Source organism: Muntiacus reevesi, chromosome 1 (assembly GCF_963930625.1).
Source record: "Muntiacus reevesi chromosome 1, mMunRee1.1, whole genome shotgun sequence".
In the NCBI taxonomy this organism is placed as follows: domain Eukaryota; kingdom Metazoa; phylum Chordata; class Mammalia; order Artiodactyla; family Cervidae; genus Muntiacus; species Muntiacus reevesi.
This window is the reverse complement of record NC_089249.1, coordinates 76882994-76899262: the sequence shown is the minus strand read 5'-3', so window position 1 is coordinate 76899262 and position 16269 is coordinate 76882994. Positions and strand designations below refer to the sequence as shown.

Genomic DNA, 16269 nt, shown 5'->3' with positions numbered 1-16269 from the left:
GTGCTGACCATCTTAACTGGGGTCATGGCCACTGAAGACTCTAGGAAGTGTATGTACAGTTTTGTTTGGGACAGAGGCCTGTGACTCCAAATATGGAAAGTATTGCTGATCTCAGTTATCTTGAAGTCAAGGAGATTGTTTCTGGGATGTGAAAGAGTTGTTGGACATGAAAAAGTAGTGAAATGCCTGTCCCCAAAGATGACTAAAATTTTTACTGGTTGTCATTGGCCTGGACTGGTTTGGAAGCTTTGCATGGAGATTGGGGGCTAGACAGGTATCCTTGGAGCCTCCATCTAACTCCGAGCTTTTTGCTTGAGAGGATGGGGTAGGTTGGGGGAGGGTGGTGGATGAGGAGGGAGGTGGAGGGTCTGTGGACTTGAGTTGGCTGCAGGGCACCAAGGTGCCCAGGAGCCACAAGATAGTGGCATGATTCCTCCTCCTCAGACATGGTTCAGATAGAGATGGAAGATACTGAATGTTGGTCACAAAGCAGCAAGCACATCCTGCTGTAGACACTGAGGGGACTTGGAACTCCAGTAGGGCTTAATCGCAGTGACTTCATGCAGGAAGGGAGTGTTAAACTCCTGTGAAAAGAAAGGCCTTGGATGCCAGGCAAGGGAATGCTGACTGAACGAAGATGCAGGTTCTGAATAGGAAAAACACTGGGAGGAATTGGTGTTTGACAGTCCTGGTGACAGAGAGGAAGGCTGAGACCCGAGGGGCAGTTTTGAAGAAGTGTGTGATGGGGACTTGGGGATGAGAAGGAAGTGAGGAATCTCACCATGCTTCTGGTCTTGTGAGCTGGGGTAAGTTGAGGAGTCTGTTTCTCATTAAGTACAGAGGAGGGTTTCATTGCTTACAGGAAAACCACCCGCTTATCTGAAATCTGACCTACTTCGGGTTGGAGCCAGACAGGGCTCCTGCATCCCACAGGGACACGCAGGCTGTAGTTGTCCAAGTCAGTGCATCCAGCCAGCCTTCAGCAAGGAGCCTTCAGCCTGTACCACCGCTCCCACCATCCACAGAGGCACTGAGGACTAAGGTCGCCCCTCGGGAGTCACAGTGAAGTGAGGTGGTGAGGTAGGCTCAGTAGGGCCCCAAAGTCTGAGGTCCCAAGGAGTCAGCTGCTCTTTCTGTATCCAGGGCTCTGTAGATGGGGTTGCCACACTCCTTCCCGAGTTGCCGTACTCCTGGGATTCAGCTGTTCAACTTTGTCATTTTAGGGGCTGCGTCATGACGGACCTGGTGGTGCTCTGGGTTGGGAGGCGAGGCATATGGGTAGGGAGAGTCCTGGTGTCTTCTGTGAATGGACAGATTTAAGCCAGACATCTTTCAGTGTCTTCTTGTGTCCCATCTCCTTTGGTTCTCCGCAAGTAGTAAACTTTTTTTTTTTAAAACTGCAGAGCAGCATGGGGGATCCTAGTTCCCCGACCAGGGATCGAACCCATGCCCCCTGCAGTGGAAGCACAGAATACCTACCACTGTACCACCAGGGAAGTTCCAAGCCACTTTTTATTCCTACTATAAGATGACATTTTACTTGGTTGGAATTTCCTGGTCACCAAGAGAAATAAAAGTTAGAAAATGAACAGACTCTATTTGGGAGGGCTTCCTGAGGTAATAACCTCAAGTTATCATAAACAGGAAAGAGAAGACAGGGATGAGGGAGATGAAAGGAGGAAAGAGGGATAACTTGGCTAAAACTGGCATGGCAGCAACAGCTAAGGGACTGGGGCGGGGGGAGGGTGGTGGAGGTGTTGGTCAGAAATGGATTCAAACGGCCCTGTAAGGTATTGGAGGGGCCCGGGCCAAAGCCCACGTTGACCAAGACAACAGAGCTGAGGAAGGTGGGATCCACAAGGAGCAGACTTAGGAACTACACGGAGATGGCACAGCTGTCACAGAAGAGGGCATTTCGGCTCCTACCCCAAAGCTCTGACGCCTGGGCAGGACCCCAGCCACGTCTTTGTTCCAGCTGGGTGCTGAGCTTACTGACCAGGAAGCCGCAGTCATTTGAAGGGCTGGCTGAAGTTCTGAGGGGTGGCAGGGTGGCGGAACGCTCTGCTGCCTGCTCCGAACCTTTTTTGTACCCCCTCCCTCTGCTCAGCTTCATTTCTGGTGAGGACAGATGTTCTGAGGCCAGTAAGGGTAGCTGAGGGTGCAGCCTAAGTGGTGACTGCCCCCAGCCCTCCTCCAGTGGGTTCATGCTGTGGAATTAGGATAGCTAAGGTTGGGGGTTAGCATCTCGCAGCCCCCTGCCCCTGCCCTGGTCCCCTGAGCCAGTTACAGGGCACCATACTGAGACTGTAATGCATTAGCTGAGGGAGCTGACCTGATAAAGGGGACAGCTTAAGGGAGACAGGGGCAGGGAAAAAAAGGCATCTGCACAGGCCATGGTGCTCAAGGGACTGGAACCAGAGGACAGCTGGAAACTTGCGGCAGGGCCTTCTGCGGGCTCTGGAGGGGATCTGGGGCTCAGGGTAGGTAGGAGACTCCTCTCTGATGCAAGAGGGTTTTGAGCCTGAGAGCCCTGCCTAGAGGAGGCTGGCAGGATGGAATAACCATGGGGAGACTGAGTCAGCTGGGAAATGCCCTTCCCCTCCTGGCCCGAGTGGTCCCTACTGGGGCAGAGTAACCTGTCCAGGACAGTCTCGAGGCTCCCTTTCCTGTATGTTACTCACTCGGCTTCTCCATCTGAGGTCTCACTGTAGCCCTGGGCCTCCGAGGGGGTGAAATCAGCAGGATGGTGTGGGGTGCCCATGGCTGTGGGAAGGGGGGAGAAGGACGCTCCACTGCCTGGGTCATCAGGGCTGGGCCTGCAGCTGGAGCCTGGGGGAGGACCCGGGCCTTATCCTAGGGCCTGGGAGGGGCCCTACGGTGTAAGGGGAAGCAAGTGCTTGGGATGACAAGATCTGCCCTGACTACCTCCAGTTCCCTGTCGTTTCCCCTCTCTAGAACTCATTTTCTGATTGGGTTGAACCAAAAAGTCCATCACAAAGGGTTCGAAGTCCCTTCTAGCCTCACAGTCCTGCTCTGCAAAGCACCTTGCTTGCCTGGTCTCATCTGATCAGTACAGCAGCCCCACAGGCAAATAAGGCATCCGCTCCATTTCAAAGGAATGTAGGGAACGGCGCAGAAAAAAGCTTCCCTGTTAAAGGTTGGGCAGTGTGTTAGCAAAGAAGCGCAGCAGAAAGCTGACAATGCTGGTTGTCAGGATCTTCCCACCCACTCTGCTGAGCCTACTTCTAGCAGTGAGGAGCACTCACCCCTCTCTAGCAGGCTTTGCTCCTTCAGAGACACGGAGTGGGTCACTAGGCATTCCTGGCCCCTTCCCAAACCTGCCCACCCTGTTCTGTCATGAAGTCTAAGGAAATCTCACCTGCTGACTTTGATTTCCAGCTCCTGCTATACAGCCAGCCTCTCCTTTTTCTACCTCCTCCGCTGCCACAGGAATCAGCCACCAGGTGACTCCCTGAGTCTAATCTCAGACCTTTCTTGCACTTTCAGCCTCTCCTCCCCAAAGCCATCTGCTCCCCTCCCCTCCCCTCCACACCCCCCACCCGCCCCCGTTTGCCCTCCCACCTCTTCTCTTGCTTAGGAGGGAGTTTAGACCTGTAGACAGAAGGAAGTGGAACCCCACTCTGTTGACTCAGCAACTGTATTTCTCCTGGAGCTGATGAGCACTGAGTGGAAAGAAGGGGAATTGACTAGTCACTGGGGCTGGCCCGGTGGTGGCAGCGCCTAGACCCAGGGACTATGTCTGCAGGGAGGGATCTGGGGGACTTCTGTGATTCTGGCAAGTACACAGGGGCCCTTGGGAGGGAGAGAGACCCTGATGGACACTGATTGTCTTGACTGAACTCTCCTAGAAATGAGAGTAAGAACAGGCTGGGACCACAGGAGTACCAGAAGCCTTGTGAGTGGTTCCCAGGGTGGGGGTGGGGAGCAGTCTCTGCTCTGAGCCCTCAGGGTGATCCAGGGGCAGACACAGCCCTGCCTCAGAGAGACCCCGTCTGAGACAAAAACACAACCCGAGGCCAATTCTTCTAGGTGGTTGAAACTTAGTGTATGGAGCTTGGCCACAGGGGCAAGAGGCCCTGAAGTGGGTCTGGGAGAGAAGAGGAAACATGGTAAGAGGAACAGGGGAGGCCTAAGCCCAAGATGGGGGAGCCGCTGCAAGGGGGTCCCCTATCCTAAGGGGCTCACACACAAAGGTTAAGAATGCCCCCTCTCCCTTCCAGTCCTGTGCTTGGCAGGGGGGTTGAGGAAGGAGGTGCTGGGGCTACCTTTCAACCACTCCTCTCCCTGCCCCTCTTTCTTCCCTGGCAGCCCCCAGGCGATGTAGTCACCCCTCTGCCCCCGGCTAGCTGCCGAGCACACCCCAGTTAGGGAAGGAATACTTTTCAGAGAGCGGTCTGTATTCCTCACCTTGGTGTCTCCCCACCCCCAGGCCATAGATCTGTGACCCTTGCCCAGGTATCTTTCGACCACCGACCGTTCTCCCCGAATGCGATGGTCGTTTGACGACCTGCCTTCTGCAATATAAGCGTCAGAGACAGAAGGAGCCTGGAGTACTTGAATCCCTGTTGGGGGAGGTGGTTGGTAATGATTTATTAGCCAGACAAGAATCAACAAACAAGTTCTAACATCTGTTCTCGCCAAACCATTCCTCAGACAACAGCAGCATTGGACCAGGGCCCAGACTCCAAGGCTCGAGGGCCAAGGAAATCAGACTCCAGGAGGGGAAACCAGGGCAGTAGTGGGATGCAGCAGGGCTCTCCTAGCCCTCTTCCTTAGAGGCAAGCACTGAGCCACTGGATTCTTGGAGATTCTTGGGAGGGAACCAGAGGGTGTGTCCCTAAAAGGAAGCAGACCCCACATTTGCTCCTCTGGCCTCCAGGTTTCTTTGTGTGGGCCCAGACCAGTTAGGGGAACAGGGCTAAGCTGGGATCTGGAGGAAGGGAACCAGCACCCAGGCCCCCATGCAGGAGAACTCTGGAAAGCAGCCAGATTTCTTATCTGAGGAAATCTCAAACATTTCCCATGGAGAAGAGTTAGTAGAGTAGGGTACAGAACAGAGTACTAAACAGAAGAATCAGGAAGCCTGGGTTCTAGTCCTTGACCTTGACTAAGCCACCATCCCTCTCTGGTTTTGTTTCCAAAAACAAAGCTGGAGTTGGACTTGATCAGTAAGGGCAAAGGAGATGCTGCTCCTCTTCTCTCACCCATGGCAGACATCACTAATCAATCACGGTGTTCTTTTCTGCTGAGTTCAGATATGACCTTAACATCCTTTCCAAAGCAGTGCTCCAGGCAGCCACAGTCAATGGATTGGAGTTGGCATCCAAGGTGACACTTTTTTGCCATCTTTGCAATAGATGATGGCTGAGGTCCTTTCCAGCGCTGATCACCTACAGTTTGTTCCATCCACATTTCCTGAGAAGGATGGCTGGGTGTGTGTGAAGGTCTCTGGACCCGCTGTTCCAAGTTATCCTTCCCCAGCTCAGACTCACCAGCTACTGAGGAGGCCCCAGGGGGAGCCACGCCTGTCCTCTGTCCTGAAGCACTTGTCTAGAAAGATTGTGGGGGAGAGTGTGCCCCCAGCGGGGTAGGGGCTGGTGCGGCACAGTAGGGCCTTGTTCAGCCAAGGAGTTCTCAGAATGCAGTTGTTGGCCACCTGGATTCTGTAGAGAGAAGGATGGTCCCAGGTCATACCCTCTACCTTCTGCCTCCTAGACTTACCTGCAGCCTCTGATCTTAACAGAAATTGGCCGGCAAAGAGGAGATCTAAACCTCTCTCATTCATTCAACAAACATTTCCTGAGCACCTGCTCTTTGCCAGGCACTGTGCCTGGTGCTCTGGAAACAAGAGATGAACAAGTTCCATCCCTGCTGGGGGAGGTGGGTATCGGTATCAACGATCAGTGACATGACAGGTGTGCAGAAAGCTTCTGTGGTGAGGTCAGGGAAGTCTTTGCAGAAGCGGGGAAGGGTGGGCAAGCTGGAGGATGATTAGAAGGTTGCTGGGCAGTAGGAAGGTACATTTGTAGGAAGTAGCTATAGGGAGAGGGAATGGCGTGTGTAAAACCCTGGAGGGTTTCAAACCACTTGGTGTATTTGGAGAAATGTGACCAGTTCAGGGTGGATGGGTGCAGCTGGTGATAAGACTGAGGGGGTAGCTCCCCACCCCACCTGATTATAGAGAGCTTCATGGGCCTGGTAGCTGTTTTAGAAAGACCATTCTGACTTTCCTGGGGCAGTGGATCAGAAGTGGCAAGATTGTTGGCCAGGAGATCACTTAAGAAGCTCTTGGAAAGTCCTGATGAGAGAGGATGGGAGCTAAAACTGACAAAAGGAAAAATATATTTAGGAAAAGACCCAGCAGGAATCAGTACTTATAGGGGAGTGAGGGTGAAAAGTGGGGAGATGTCAAGGAAGTCCTGCAAACCTGGCTTGAATAGTTGGATGAGATACCAAATGGGAGAGGGAACACAGGAGAGAACAATCAGGGGAGTAGGGTGAGGACACTTGGCTGTGCTGAGTCCGGAAGGCTGTGGGATGTTGGGGAGCTGAGCAGAAGCCTGGAGAGAAATTCACATAGAGACGTGGACTGCTGACATCAGCTCTAGAATGGCAGTCAGGGGTGTGTATAAAGTGTGATCAGGCACAAGGGCTGAGGGGGAGCCTGAGATGCCAGCGTTGGGGCGGGGAATGGAAGAGGGGGGCAGAGGCAGAGGGATTGGGTGGGAGCTGCAGTCTAAAGAAACAAGATACTGACTTGACCTGATCAGTGAGAAGTCTGGGCAGGTGTGAGGATTGCAGGAGAGGGGGCATGTGCAGAAGGAGGGGACAGGCAAGCACCCCCTCCCCTGAGCTCATCTGAGGTGCCATGAAGGGCTCCAGATGCTCTTCTTCAGAAAGGCACGGCCCTGAAGGCTGAGGGGAGGACCAGCTGGGCCATAATGAGAAAGGCCCAAGTTCAGACTGGGGAGGAGAGGTGAAGTGAAGGTCAAGACTCCTGCCATAGGGTGGGGTCTATCTCAGGGGTTTCTGAAGAGGGCCAGCCAGATGGGAGGGACACAGGTGCAGGTGGGCGAAGGCTGAGGGGACCTGCAGGGCCCTCTGCTTTCTCTGAGAAGTGGAGAGGGCGAGGACTTGACAAAGGAGAGGCAGGTCCCAGTAACTCCAAACAGAGGGGCCTGGAAGAGGGTTGTTGGCAGTCTCAACCCTCTGTTCTTCCCATCTCTGACCTTCATTCACCCTGACCCCGACATCCAGTCTGAACACCTTCTCCACCCTTTCAATCTAGCTTTCAGGAAGTCTTCCTTAGGGGTCTCACTTTTCCCTGCACCCCCATTTACCTGGCTGCCTAGGACAGGCCTGGACTGGCATTTCCGTAGGACTTCATGCCTGAGGATGCAGTGCGGGTTCTGACTCCTTGAATCAGGCTCCCTTACCTCCACCTCGGCATATATGTTGCTGGGGGCTTCCCCAGGGCTGCCCCGGCCCATGGCGTAGAAGTCGATGGGTTCATCAGGTTCGTTGTAGATGGGGTTGGAGGGCTTGGGGGGCAGGGTTGGGCGGGGTCTCGGAGCGGAACTTGTGTAGACTTCCGGCTGCAGCTGAGGTTTGGCGGGGATGGGCGGCTTGGGCCTGGGCGGCTGGGAGGGCTAGGACAGAAGGCGAGCAGGGAGGAGAATTGTCGTTATTGTTCAGTCGCTCAGTGGCGACCGACTCTTTGCAACCCTGTGGACTGCAGCACGCCAGGCTTTTCTGTCCTTCACTATCTCCCAGAGTTTGATCAAACTCATGTCCAATGAGTCAGTGTTGCCAAGGCGGAGAGTGGGTCTCAACCTAACCCAGGCGGGGCCAGAGCTGGAACCCAGTCTGAGCCTCCGCCCCCTGCAGGCTGTCTTCCTACCCACTGGCCCCGCCCCCTCACACAGGCCGCGCCCTCCTTTTCGTCCCCAGGCTCCGCCCCTCTCTCAGGCCCCGCCTTCTCTCCCGTCGCTTGGGGTCACATACCTGCTTTGGCTCCCCAGCTCCATCTTTCTGCGTCGGGGCTGTACTTCGCTCGTTTTTGAGAATCGGGCTATACTGAAACTGTGAGTCCTGGCTTTTGCTTCCAAAGTCTGATTCTTCAGTCCTTAGGGACAGCCCTGCGGGCTCAGGAGTCTGCGGGGGTCGGGGCGGGGGAGGGGTGGTGGTGGGGGGCGGGGGGGGGTGGGGGTGTGGGGGAAGGAGGGGGAGAACAGGGTGGGGGCGGGTGAAGAGAAGAAAGAGGCCGTGGGGATGTGATGCCGGAGGGGTGGCTGGTGGGAGTGGGCAGGTGATCCACGGAGGGCAAAATAACCTGGTTCATGTGGAGAATGTCGGGGTGGGGGTGCAGCAGGGAAATTTGGGTGGCGCTGGATTTCTGGGTGAGGCAGAGGGCATGGAGATGGCAAGGAGACTGGGAAGTGGGACAATTGCTCTGGTCACAGGCGATATTTAGCATTTAAGTTAATTTCATCTGGAACACAGGCCCAGACCAGTCACAATTTGTGCCTGTGGTTGTAAAACTGCAACCAGGCTTCACAAGTCTTTAGCCTAAAATTTTTTCAGCTTGGGGATAGATCTCCAAGACTTCTGTGCCCATGTTTACTTCTGCAACTGCAAGAGGAGTACATTATACAGCTAACAGCTAGATATTTTAGGGACAGAGACACTGCCTCAGGGGAGATGAGCCTTATAGGGTTCCTTCCCATGTTAGGTGTGCTTTTAGCTCAGCATTTATCACTGGGTTCACAAATGTTCTCCACATGCATGACAATTTTTGGAGGCTCAGCCCATAGGGCTTTTCTCATTTTTCTGCAATCTGCCAAGTGCGTGTCTCCATCTGACAGTGTTTGGTCACTTACTGCATGGATTCAAATCAGAATTCTTTTTCCCTGCCCTAACCCCCTAAGAGGTCTTAGCATTCCCTTTATGAATATAAAGTAGCACCTCTGGGACTTCCGTGGTGGTCCGGTGGCTAAGACTCTGCGCTCCCAATGCAGGGGACCTGGGTTTAATTCCTGGATCGGGGAACTGGATCTGACATGTTGCAACTAAGACCTGGCACAGCCAAAAAAAAAAAGCCCCTCTACCCTGTTGCTGAAACAGCAGCACCTTAGGAGTCAATCCGGACACCTCCCTCCCTTCCTCCCCACGTCTTATGGAGCACAAGCCATGCTCCTTCCACTGCCTAAATATCTTCACATCTGCCCACGTTCTCCCTGCCCACAGTTGCTGATCCTGTTCAGGCCTCCTAAATCCATCACCTCCTCCTGCATCATCTTGCCTTGCCAACCCATTCTCCACTCTGTGAGCAGAATGAACCTGCAGAAGTTCCTCTAGCAATCCTTCCATGGCTGCCTGTTGCTCCAAGAAAAAGCCCAAACTCCAGAGAATGTGAGTGACAAGACCCTCTGAGGGCTGGTCATAGAGCTTGGTCTCTGACAGCTGTGCCCTCGGCTCTCACAACTCCAGCTGGCTCCCCTGTCCACTAGACTTCCCTACATCCTATTCTCACTGCTTAGGAATCTTCAGGTCTCTGCTTATTCCTCACGAAATTTCACACAATAGTCACCCCTAGGCACAGTCCCTTACCAAATTCTTTGAATGGACTCCAATCAAGCTCCAAGCGGCTATTCTTGCCCAGGTCATCAGTGACCTTCTGTTGGCCAAATCCAATGGTTAATTCTAGACCCTCTGGCATCTGCTCTTCCCTGATGGATTTTCTTTGCTTGGCGTCTAGAGCATCACATTCCTAGTTCTTCTCCTCTCTCTCTGGCTGCTCTTTATCAATTTTCTTTGTAGGTTCCCCCTCATTTCTGCAAACTCTCAATGCTGGAGACTTGGTATTCTTTTCTTTTCCATCTATGCTCATTCCTGAGATTTCATCCCTCCTGAAGGCTTTAGAATTAATCCGTCTACATACTGATGGCTCCCAAATGTTGATCTCCAAACTAGACTTCCATCCTCAAATCCCAGTCCATATATTGCAACTGCCTAACTGGCATCTCCATTTGGATACTGAATGGATGTCTCCAACCATGAATGTCAAAACTGAACTAACTCATGATCTCCTGTCTGTCCCAGACTTGGTCTTCTCGTAGCCTTCCTCATCTCAGTCAATACAACTCCATCTTTTAACGTTCCTCACTCAAACCTGCAAAAACCCTCTTAGCTCCACCTTCCAAACTGACCCAGTATTCCACCTCCCCGCCCCTTCACCTCTACCAACACGGTCCACACTGCCGTCTTCTCTCCTGGAGTATTGTAGTGGCCTCCATCTGATCACCTATGCCCCTCCCAAACTTTCCAGATCATGTCACTCTTTAACTGCTCAGTGCATTTCATGTAGAATAAAATCCCAAATACAAGAGTCCACCGGGCAGTCCTTCACCCCTGTGATTTCATTTGTTACCTCTCTTCTCATGCTAGCTTCCTCAGTGCTCTTACTCTTATTCACACACATCAAGGATCCTTCTACCGTAGGGCCTTTGCACCTGCTGTGCCATCTACCTAGAATGTTTTTCCTCTAGTTATCTGCATGACTTTCCCCCTTCCTTTATTCAGACCTCTGTTCAAATGTCCCCTTACCAGAGTAGCCTTCGCTAAGGTCCCTGTGTAAAATAACCCCAACTCCGTCACTCCTTGTTTCTGTATTCTGTTTATCTGTATTACGCATTCATTGTCTGTCTCCTGTCACTAGAATGAAAGCTCCATGAAGGTAGGGACATTTGGGTCAATTTTGTTTGGTGCTATTTCCTACTGGCCAGACCAATGCCTGGCACAGAGTGGTCCCTCCAAACCGCCTGAAGGATCTGGGGGAGGCCCTCTCTGACATGGCTCCCCACCATGTGAGCTAAATGGCACCCCACTCTGCATTTCCTCTCTCATCACACTCTCACACTTGATTCCTATTATTTGTCTTTGCCGCTGGTAAGTGAGCTTTGTGGGTTTGACACCCGTCTGTCTTGTCTCGGTAAATATCTCTTAATTTAAAAAACAAATGGCCCTGGGAATTCCCTGGTGGTCCAATGGTTAGGACTTGGCGCTTTCACTTCAGACTTCAATCCCGGGTCTGGGAACCAAGATCCCTCAAGCCCAGCAGCAAGGCCAAAATAAAGCCACAAAGACAAATGACTCCTGGGCCTAGCTGACCACTCCCAGCTCCTCCAGTCTTTGTGTGACCGAGCTGGTTTCTCAAGGACCCCTCCACCAGCACGCATCTTTCTGGAAGGGCAACCAGCGGAGATGTGTGGAAAAGGGATGTCTGCGTCCTCCGTGGAAGTGGGAAAGTGCCTGGCGAGGTCCTGCGGCCTGAGTTCTGCGTGCGGTGGGGGCGGGGGCGCCCTGGCCTGGGTCCCCGGGGTCAGGGTCAGTGTCAGGGCCGGGGTGGGGATGGGTACCTGGCGGGCGAGGGGTTCCGTGAGCGTCTCCCCGTACGGGCTGAGCGGGCAGGCCGTGTAGTGCAGCAGTAGGTCCTGCAGCCGCGCGTGGGCGCTGTCTTCGCCCAGCACCACGTGGCGCCCGTCCCCCAGCTGGGCCAGCAGGAAGTGGCGGCAGCAAGTCCGGCTCCTGGAGGCACCAATCAGGATCAGATCTGCTCCCTCTTTCTGGCCAGGACACCAGCACCAGGCGTGATCTCTATCCGCCCCAGCGCCCGGGTCTCCCATCCTTAGTAGCCTGGGGGCTGGGCTTAGACCCCTCCGCCCCTGCTGGGGGTCATCATGAAGTTCTGCCCCTCACACGTTCTTCAGCACCAAGTCCCGCCCCCTGATTAGCCCAAAGTCCCGCCCCCTTGTTGCCCCCCCCCCCGCCCCCACGCGCAGTGCTGGCCCCTCACCTGTAAGTCAGCACGAAGGTCACGGCGCTCTCGCTGAAACGCACCAAGTAGCATCCCTGAGGCTTAGTATCCAGCAGCCTCTCGGCCTCTCTGAGGATGATGGAGAAGACACGAAGGGCTGCTCAGACTTTTCCAGCCTCACCTCCTGTCTCCCCGGCTCTCATGGGGGACCCCTCCGCCCACCCAAGCCTGCTTAAGTGGACAGAGAAGGGCGGAGGTGGGGGAGAGAGAGGATGTGGTCACCGTACTCCCGCTGCAGGGACTGGGCGTGGACACGGACCAGGGGTTTCACTCAGGAGACCTCCCGGCCCTGCATCCTCCTCTTGGCCCCATCCTGGAGGGGCAGCCTGGAGTAGGGGGTTGAGGGGGTCAGCGCTGTGGCGGCAGCAACGGGGATGGTATTAGACTTCTAGACTTCAGAAGTTGCACGGAGGAGGTAAGCATAGAGATAGATACAGGAGAAGTGAAGCCGAGAAGTGGAGGAGAAGGGAGGAACTGCAAGGGAGGGAAGACAGAGGAGAGGGCTGGAGAAAGCCCGAGGTAAAGATGGAGGGAGATATGGAGGGAAAGAGATGGAGGCCGAGGTGGAGAATGAGCACTAGAAGCCTTAGAGACAGGAGGAAAGTGGAGGCACGGGGTAGGGGGTTTGGGCTTGTGCCTCTTCGGTGATCTCCCCCAGGAGAGCTGCCTTAGCGAGTAGCCTCAGAACCTGCAGGAGTCATAGCCTGGCTTGTAGCCTCAATCTACTGATTGATGGCAGGACCCAGGACTGGCCCCTGCCCTGCTCTGAGCCTGTTTCTTCCTCTGTGACTCACCTCCGGGTGATGAAACCGTGGAACCAGATGGGGGCCGCCCCGTGCTGTAGGAGCTCATGGGCCTGGGTCTTCTGGAACCAAGCCCGAGTCTCGGCCTGTAGGATCAGAGCTTCTTCCCTCGGCACCTCCTCCTTCCCAGCATCCTTTGGATTGCAGGCAGCTCCTGGGGCCTGGAGAGGTGCCTGCATAAGAGAAGGGTTCAAGGAGGGGAGAGGTAGCCATGCTTCTAAGTCAGCGGCCGCCTCCTTATCCTTACACCTACTCGCTCTTTGGCTTGTGGAGAAAGCTCCCTGTCCCTGTTCCAGTTGCCTAATTTAGGGTATCGTTTCCCAGAAAGTCCTTCCCAAAGTCTGACTTGTTTAGCTCAAGCTGTTTTTGTTTCCAGGGGAATTTCCTTCCACTCCCCTCTGGGTCCTGTGGGCCTTTATTCCAGTAGCAGTGAGCTGTTAAACTGTGCTTAAATGGAAGTGAGGCCTTCCAGATGGACAGCAAAGCTTTCCCTGGCCTGAGGGATGAAGGGAACTCTAGAGGCCAGAACGAGGGAGGGCTCACCCTACAGTAGGAGGGACCGAGCTAGTTCGTAGGGAGGGTTTCCTACTGACCGGATGGGTGAGGAGGACTGACATGAGGGTGGTCAAATGAAGGCCACGGACAGAGATGTTGATGCCTCCTTCTGGAACTTCAATCACTGTACCCATCACTTGTGGACTCGCTTCCCAGGGACAGAGGAGTAGCGAGTGGGCCATTCAGCCACTGAAGGAGGTGCTCCTCATCTCCTTTCCCTTCCTCTGGGCCCCCGGCCATGTCGGCAGCCCCTGCTCATTCCTGCTTTGGCCTTTGTCCACCTGCAGGCCCACCCCTGTGGGAGGTGGGAGTAGAAGAGGAGCGTCCCCCAGGTTTCCACTCACCACAGCCTGGACAGCTGGGCCCCGGGGGCTGGGCCAGGCTCCCTCGGGGGCCTGGAGTCGTGGTCCCAGAAGCAAGCCCGGGCCCTGGCAGCTCCTGCGGTTCAAGTCCAGGGGCTGGAAGGTGCTGAAGGTTATGGCGGGGGCGTCCCGACTCCCTGTTAGCACAGAGAGGTTTCTCAGTCAGGGCCTGCGTCTCTCTCTGCCGCCCACCATTCCCCGAGGCTCAGGCTCAGGCCCTCCACTTCCCCCGCTACCCCAGCAGTCCACTAATCGGGGACCTGAAGGACAGGCACAGTCATGACAGCAGGAGAAATGCAGGAGGGATGCAGAGATTATTTCTCAGGGAGGAGGCATAAGGAGCCCAGGAGGCATAGAAAGCTGAGGGGACAGAGGGGCTTGTCAGGGAAATTGGGCCCAGGGAGGAGTGCAGGAAGCCAGCTGGCCCAGAAGTTCCGGAATCCGGGAATGGAGGCAGATCTCCTCAGTGCAGGTCCCGCTTCTGGCCCAGGCTCCTCTGCCTCCCACCCCACTTCATTCTCCTGCTTCCTCCTCTCTCCTGTCGAAGAAGCTCTCCGCAGACCCTGTCCCCTTTATCCTCAGGGCTGCATGGAAGTGGAGCCGCCCGAGGAGGAGGACCAGGGGCTGTGGGTCTCCTGCCAGTCAGCCTTGCTGGAGTGGCAAGGCGTGTGGCCAGGGTGTGGCCCCTCACCCTCGAAGTGGGAGCCGAGGCCCAGAGAGGAGGAGGGCAGGGGTCGTGGGGGTCTTGAGGTTCCCTCCCACCCACATTCTCCAACTTCACACTTACCTTGGGGGCATATCTGGGCCAGGGGGAACTCCATGGGGGCAGCCTGAGAAAGGAGCCCCTGGCGCAGGGTGTGTGTGTATGGGCTCTCAAAAGGTGTGCATACTCAGCAACTCATCTCTCCTCTCACCCCAGCCCCCTGGGGCAGGAAATGTCGCCTCACCCACAGCCCTAGCCTTCGCGGAGGACTCACGTCATGGAAAGCCGTAAGACAATTGTCCCTCCCCCGGAAGCCAGGCGCTGGAGGTGGTGGTGGTGTGGTATTTGTGTCATTGTGTGTCTGGGTGTGCTGCTGTCTTATCTTCATCCCTCCTGATTCTTTCTACACGCCCTCGCTCCAGACTGGCGCTTCCCTTCCTCACCCTCTCTCTGGTCTCTCTCTCTATTAGCAGTGGCAGTGGGAACTTCAATTTCAGAAGAATAAACCTTATAATGTGAAGGGGTTTCAGGTTCGTCGAAGATTCATACGCAGGACTTTGCTCTTAGGACACACGAGGAGGGGAGGGGGCAGAGCTGCAACAGGAAGAATGCAGGTCAGACTTTTGAAGGACCTTCTGAGGTCTTATGAAACCTGTGAGACAAGGGGGTATGGAGGAGGAAGCCTGGCTTCATCTTCAAGCAGGTAATGGAACTGGGTTAGGACAAAACCAGCCATCCTAGAGAAAGGGATAGGGAGTTTCCTTCAATTAAGCAGGTCATTATTAGCAGCAAAACTATCAGCAGTTGTTATTAATGACTTCCAGGCTGATGTCTTAAATCTGCAGTGGACTTGCATCTCCTGCCACCCTAGAGGGCCAATCCCATTTCTGTCTTGTGATCCTCACTAATGAAGAGGAGATAGAGGAACATTTTTCCCATTTTCCAGATGGGTAAACTGAAGCTCAGAGAAGTTAAGTGCCTTGGCTTGGGTCTTTCAGTGTCTCAGGTGTTCATGGCAGAACTGAGACTAAAAACTAGATCTTCTTTGATTAACTTCACCGTGATTTAGACCAACAGTCCGTGACTATGTGCCAGGCACTGTTCTTGGTGCTAAGAGTCCAGAGAGAAAAAGGATGGATCAAGGTTAAGGCAACAGTTTTTTTTGTTTTGTTCTGTTTTAATATTTATTTATTTGGCTGTACCAGCTCTCAGCTGTAGCATGTGGGATCGTCTATCTTTGTTGTGGCATGTGGATCTTTAGTTGGGGCATTGCAAACTCTTGGTAGCGGCATGTGGGATCTAGTTCACTGACCAGGATGGAACCAGGGCCTCCGGCATGGGAAGCGCAGAGTCTCAGCCACTGGGCCACCAGGAACAACAGTTTTAAAGGAAGGGAGGAGGGATCAGGCAGCTCAGGAGGAGGCGAGGCCTTGGAGTGTGGGTGTGACTGGGCCAGCAGTGATGCTGGGGGTCGTGTTTACTTCTCAGAGGTGTTAGGAAGTAGCTCTGCAGGCTAAATCAAGACTCCAGAGCCCTTCTCTGGTGCAAGGCAGCATGCACTCTGGCTCTGGCACCCTCCAACTAGGTAAACCACTGCTGGCAGCCCCTGAGCCAGCTTCCGCTCCAACCATACAGCCCCTGCTCCACCCCATTTCCTTCTTCCATGAAGTTGAGCATGCTCGTCCTTCTTCTAGAAATACCTTTCCTCAACTTCTTAAACCCTGCTCATCTTCCACAGCTCAGCTCAGTCCCCTCTTCTGATGTCCCAACCCTATACACACACACATGCACACACATGGCTAGATTAGGAGCCTCTGAGGTGGGCTCTCGTGTGCCAGCCCATAACACTAAGCCACCACAATCTCCCTTAGGTACCTGTTGGCAAGTCATTTCCCTCCTCTTGACCTCTTGGGATAAGATCCTCAAAATGAGCTGAAAAGAGAAACATCC

General features: G+C 54.3%; 1 protein-coding gene across 1 annotated transcript; it reads right to left on the bottom strand.

Annotated features, from left to right (window-relative positions):
- Positions 1–4660: 4660 nt before the first annotated feature.
- Positions 4661–14484, bottom strand: SH2D2A (SH2 domain containing 2A). The gene is made up of 8 exons (XM_065926079.1): positions 14404–14484; positions 13599–13753; positions 12691–12872; positions 11876–11965; positions 11439–11607; positions 8026–8175; positions 7362–7670; positions 4661–5684 (listed from the first exon to the last, which is right to left on the bottom strand). The coding sequence occupies exons 1-8, from the start codon at positions 14435–14437 to the stop codon at positions 5517–5519; spliced, it is 1257 nt and encodes a 418-aa protein (XP_065782151.1). The 5' UTR covers positions 14438–14484; the 3' UTR covers positions 4661–5516.
- Between the last annotated feature and the right edge of the window lie 1785 nt (positions 14485–16269).

Bases quoted from the DNA above. Each gene is read 5' to 3' on its own strand.
- SH2D2A (XM_065926079.1), bottom strand. From the start codon at position 14,437: ATGGAGTTCCCCCTGGCCCAGATATGCCCCCAAG. The intron at 13,754-14,403 runs GTAAGTGTGAAG...CTGTGCTAACAG, and splicing joins GGCCCAGATATGCCCCCAAG to GGAGTCGGGACGCCCCCGCC. The intron at 8,176-11,438 runs GTACCCATCCCC...CGACCCCCGCAG, and splicing joins CGGAACCCCTCGCCCGCCAG to ACTCCTGAGCCCGCAGGGCT.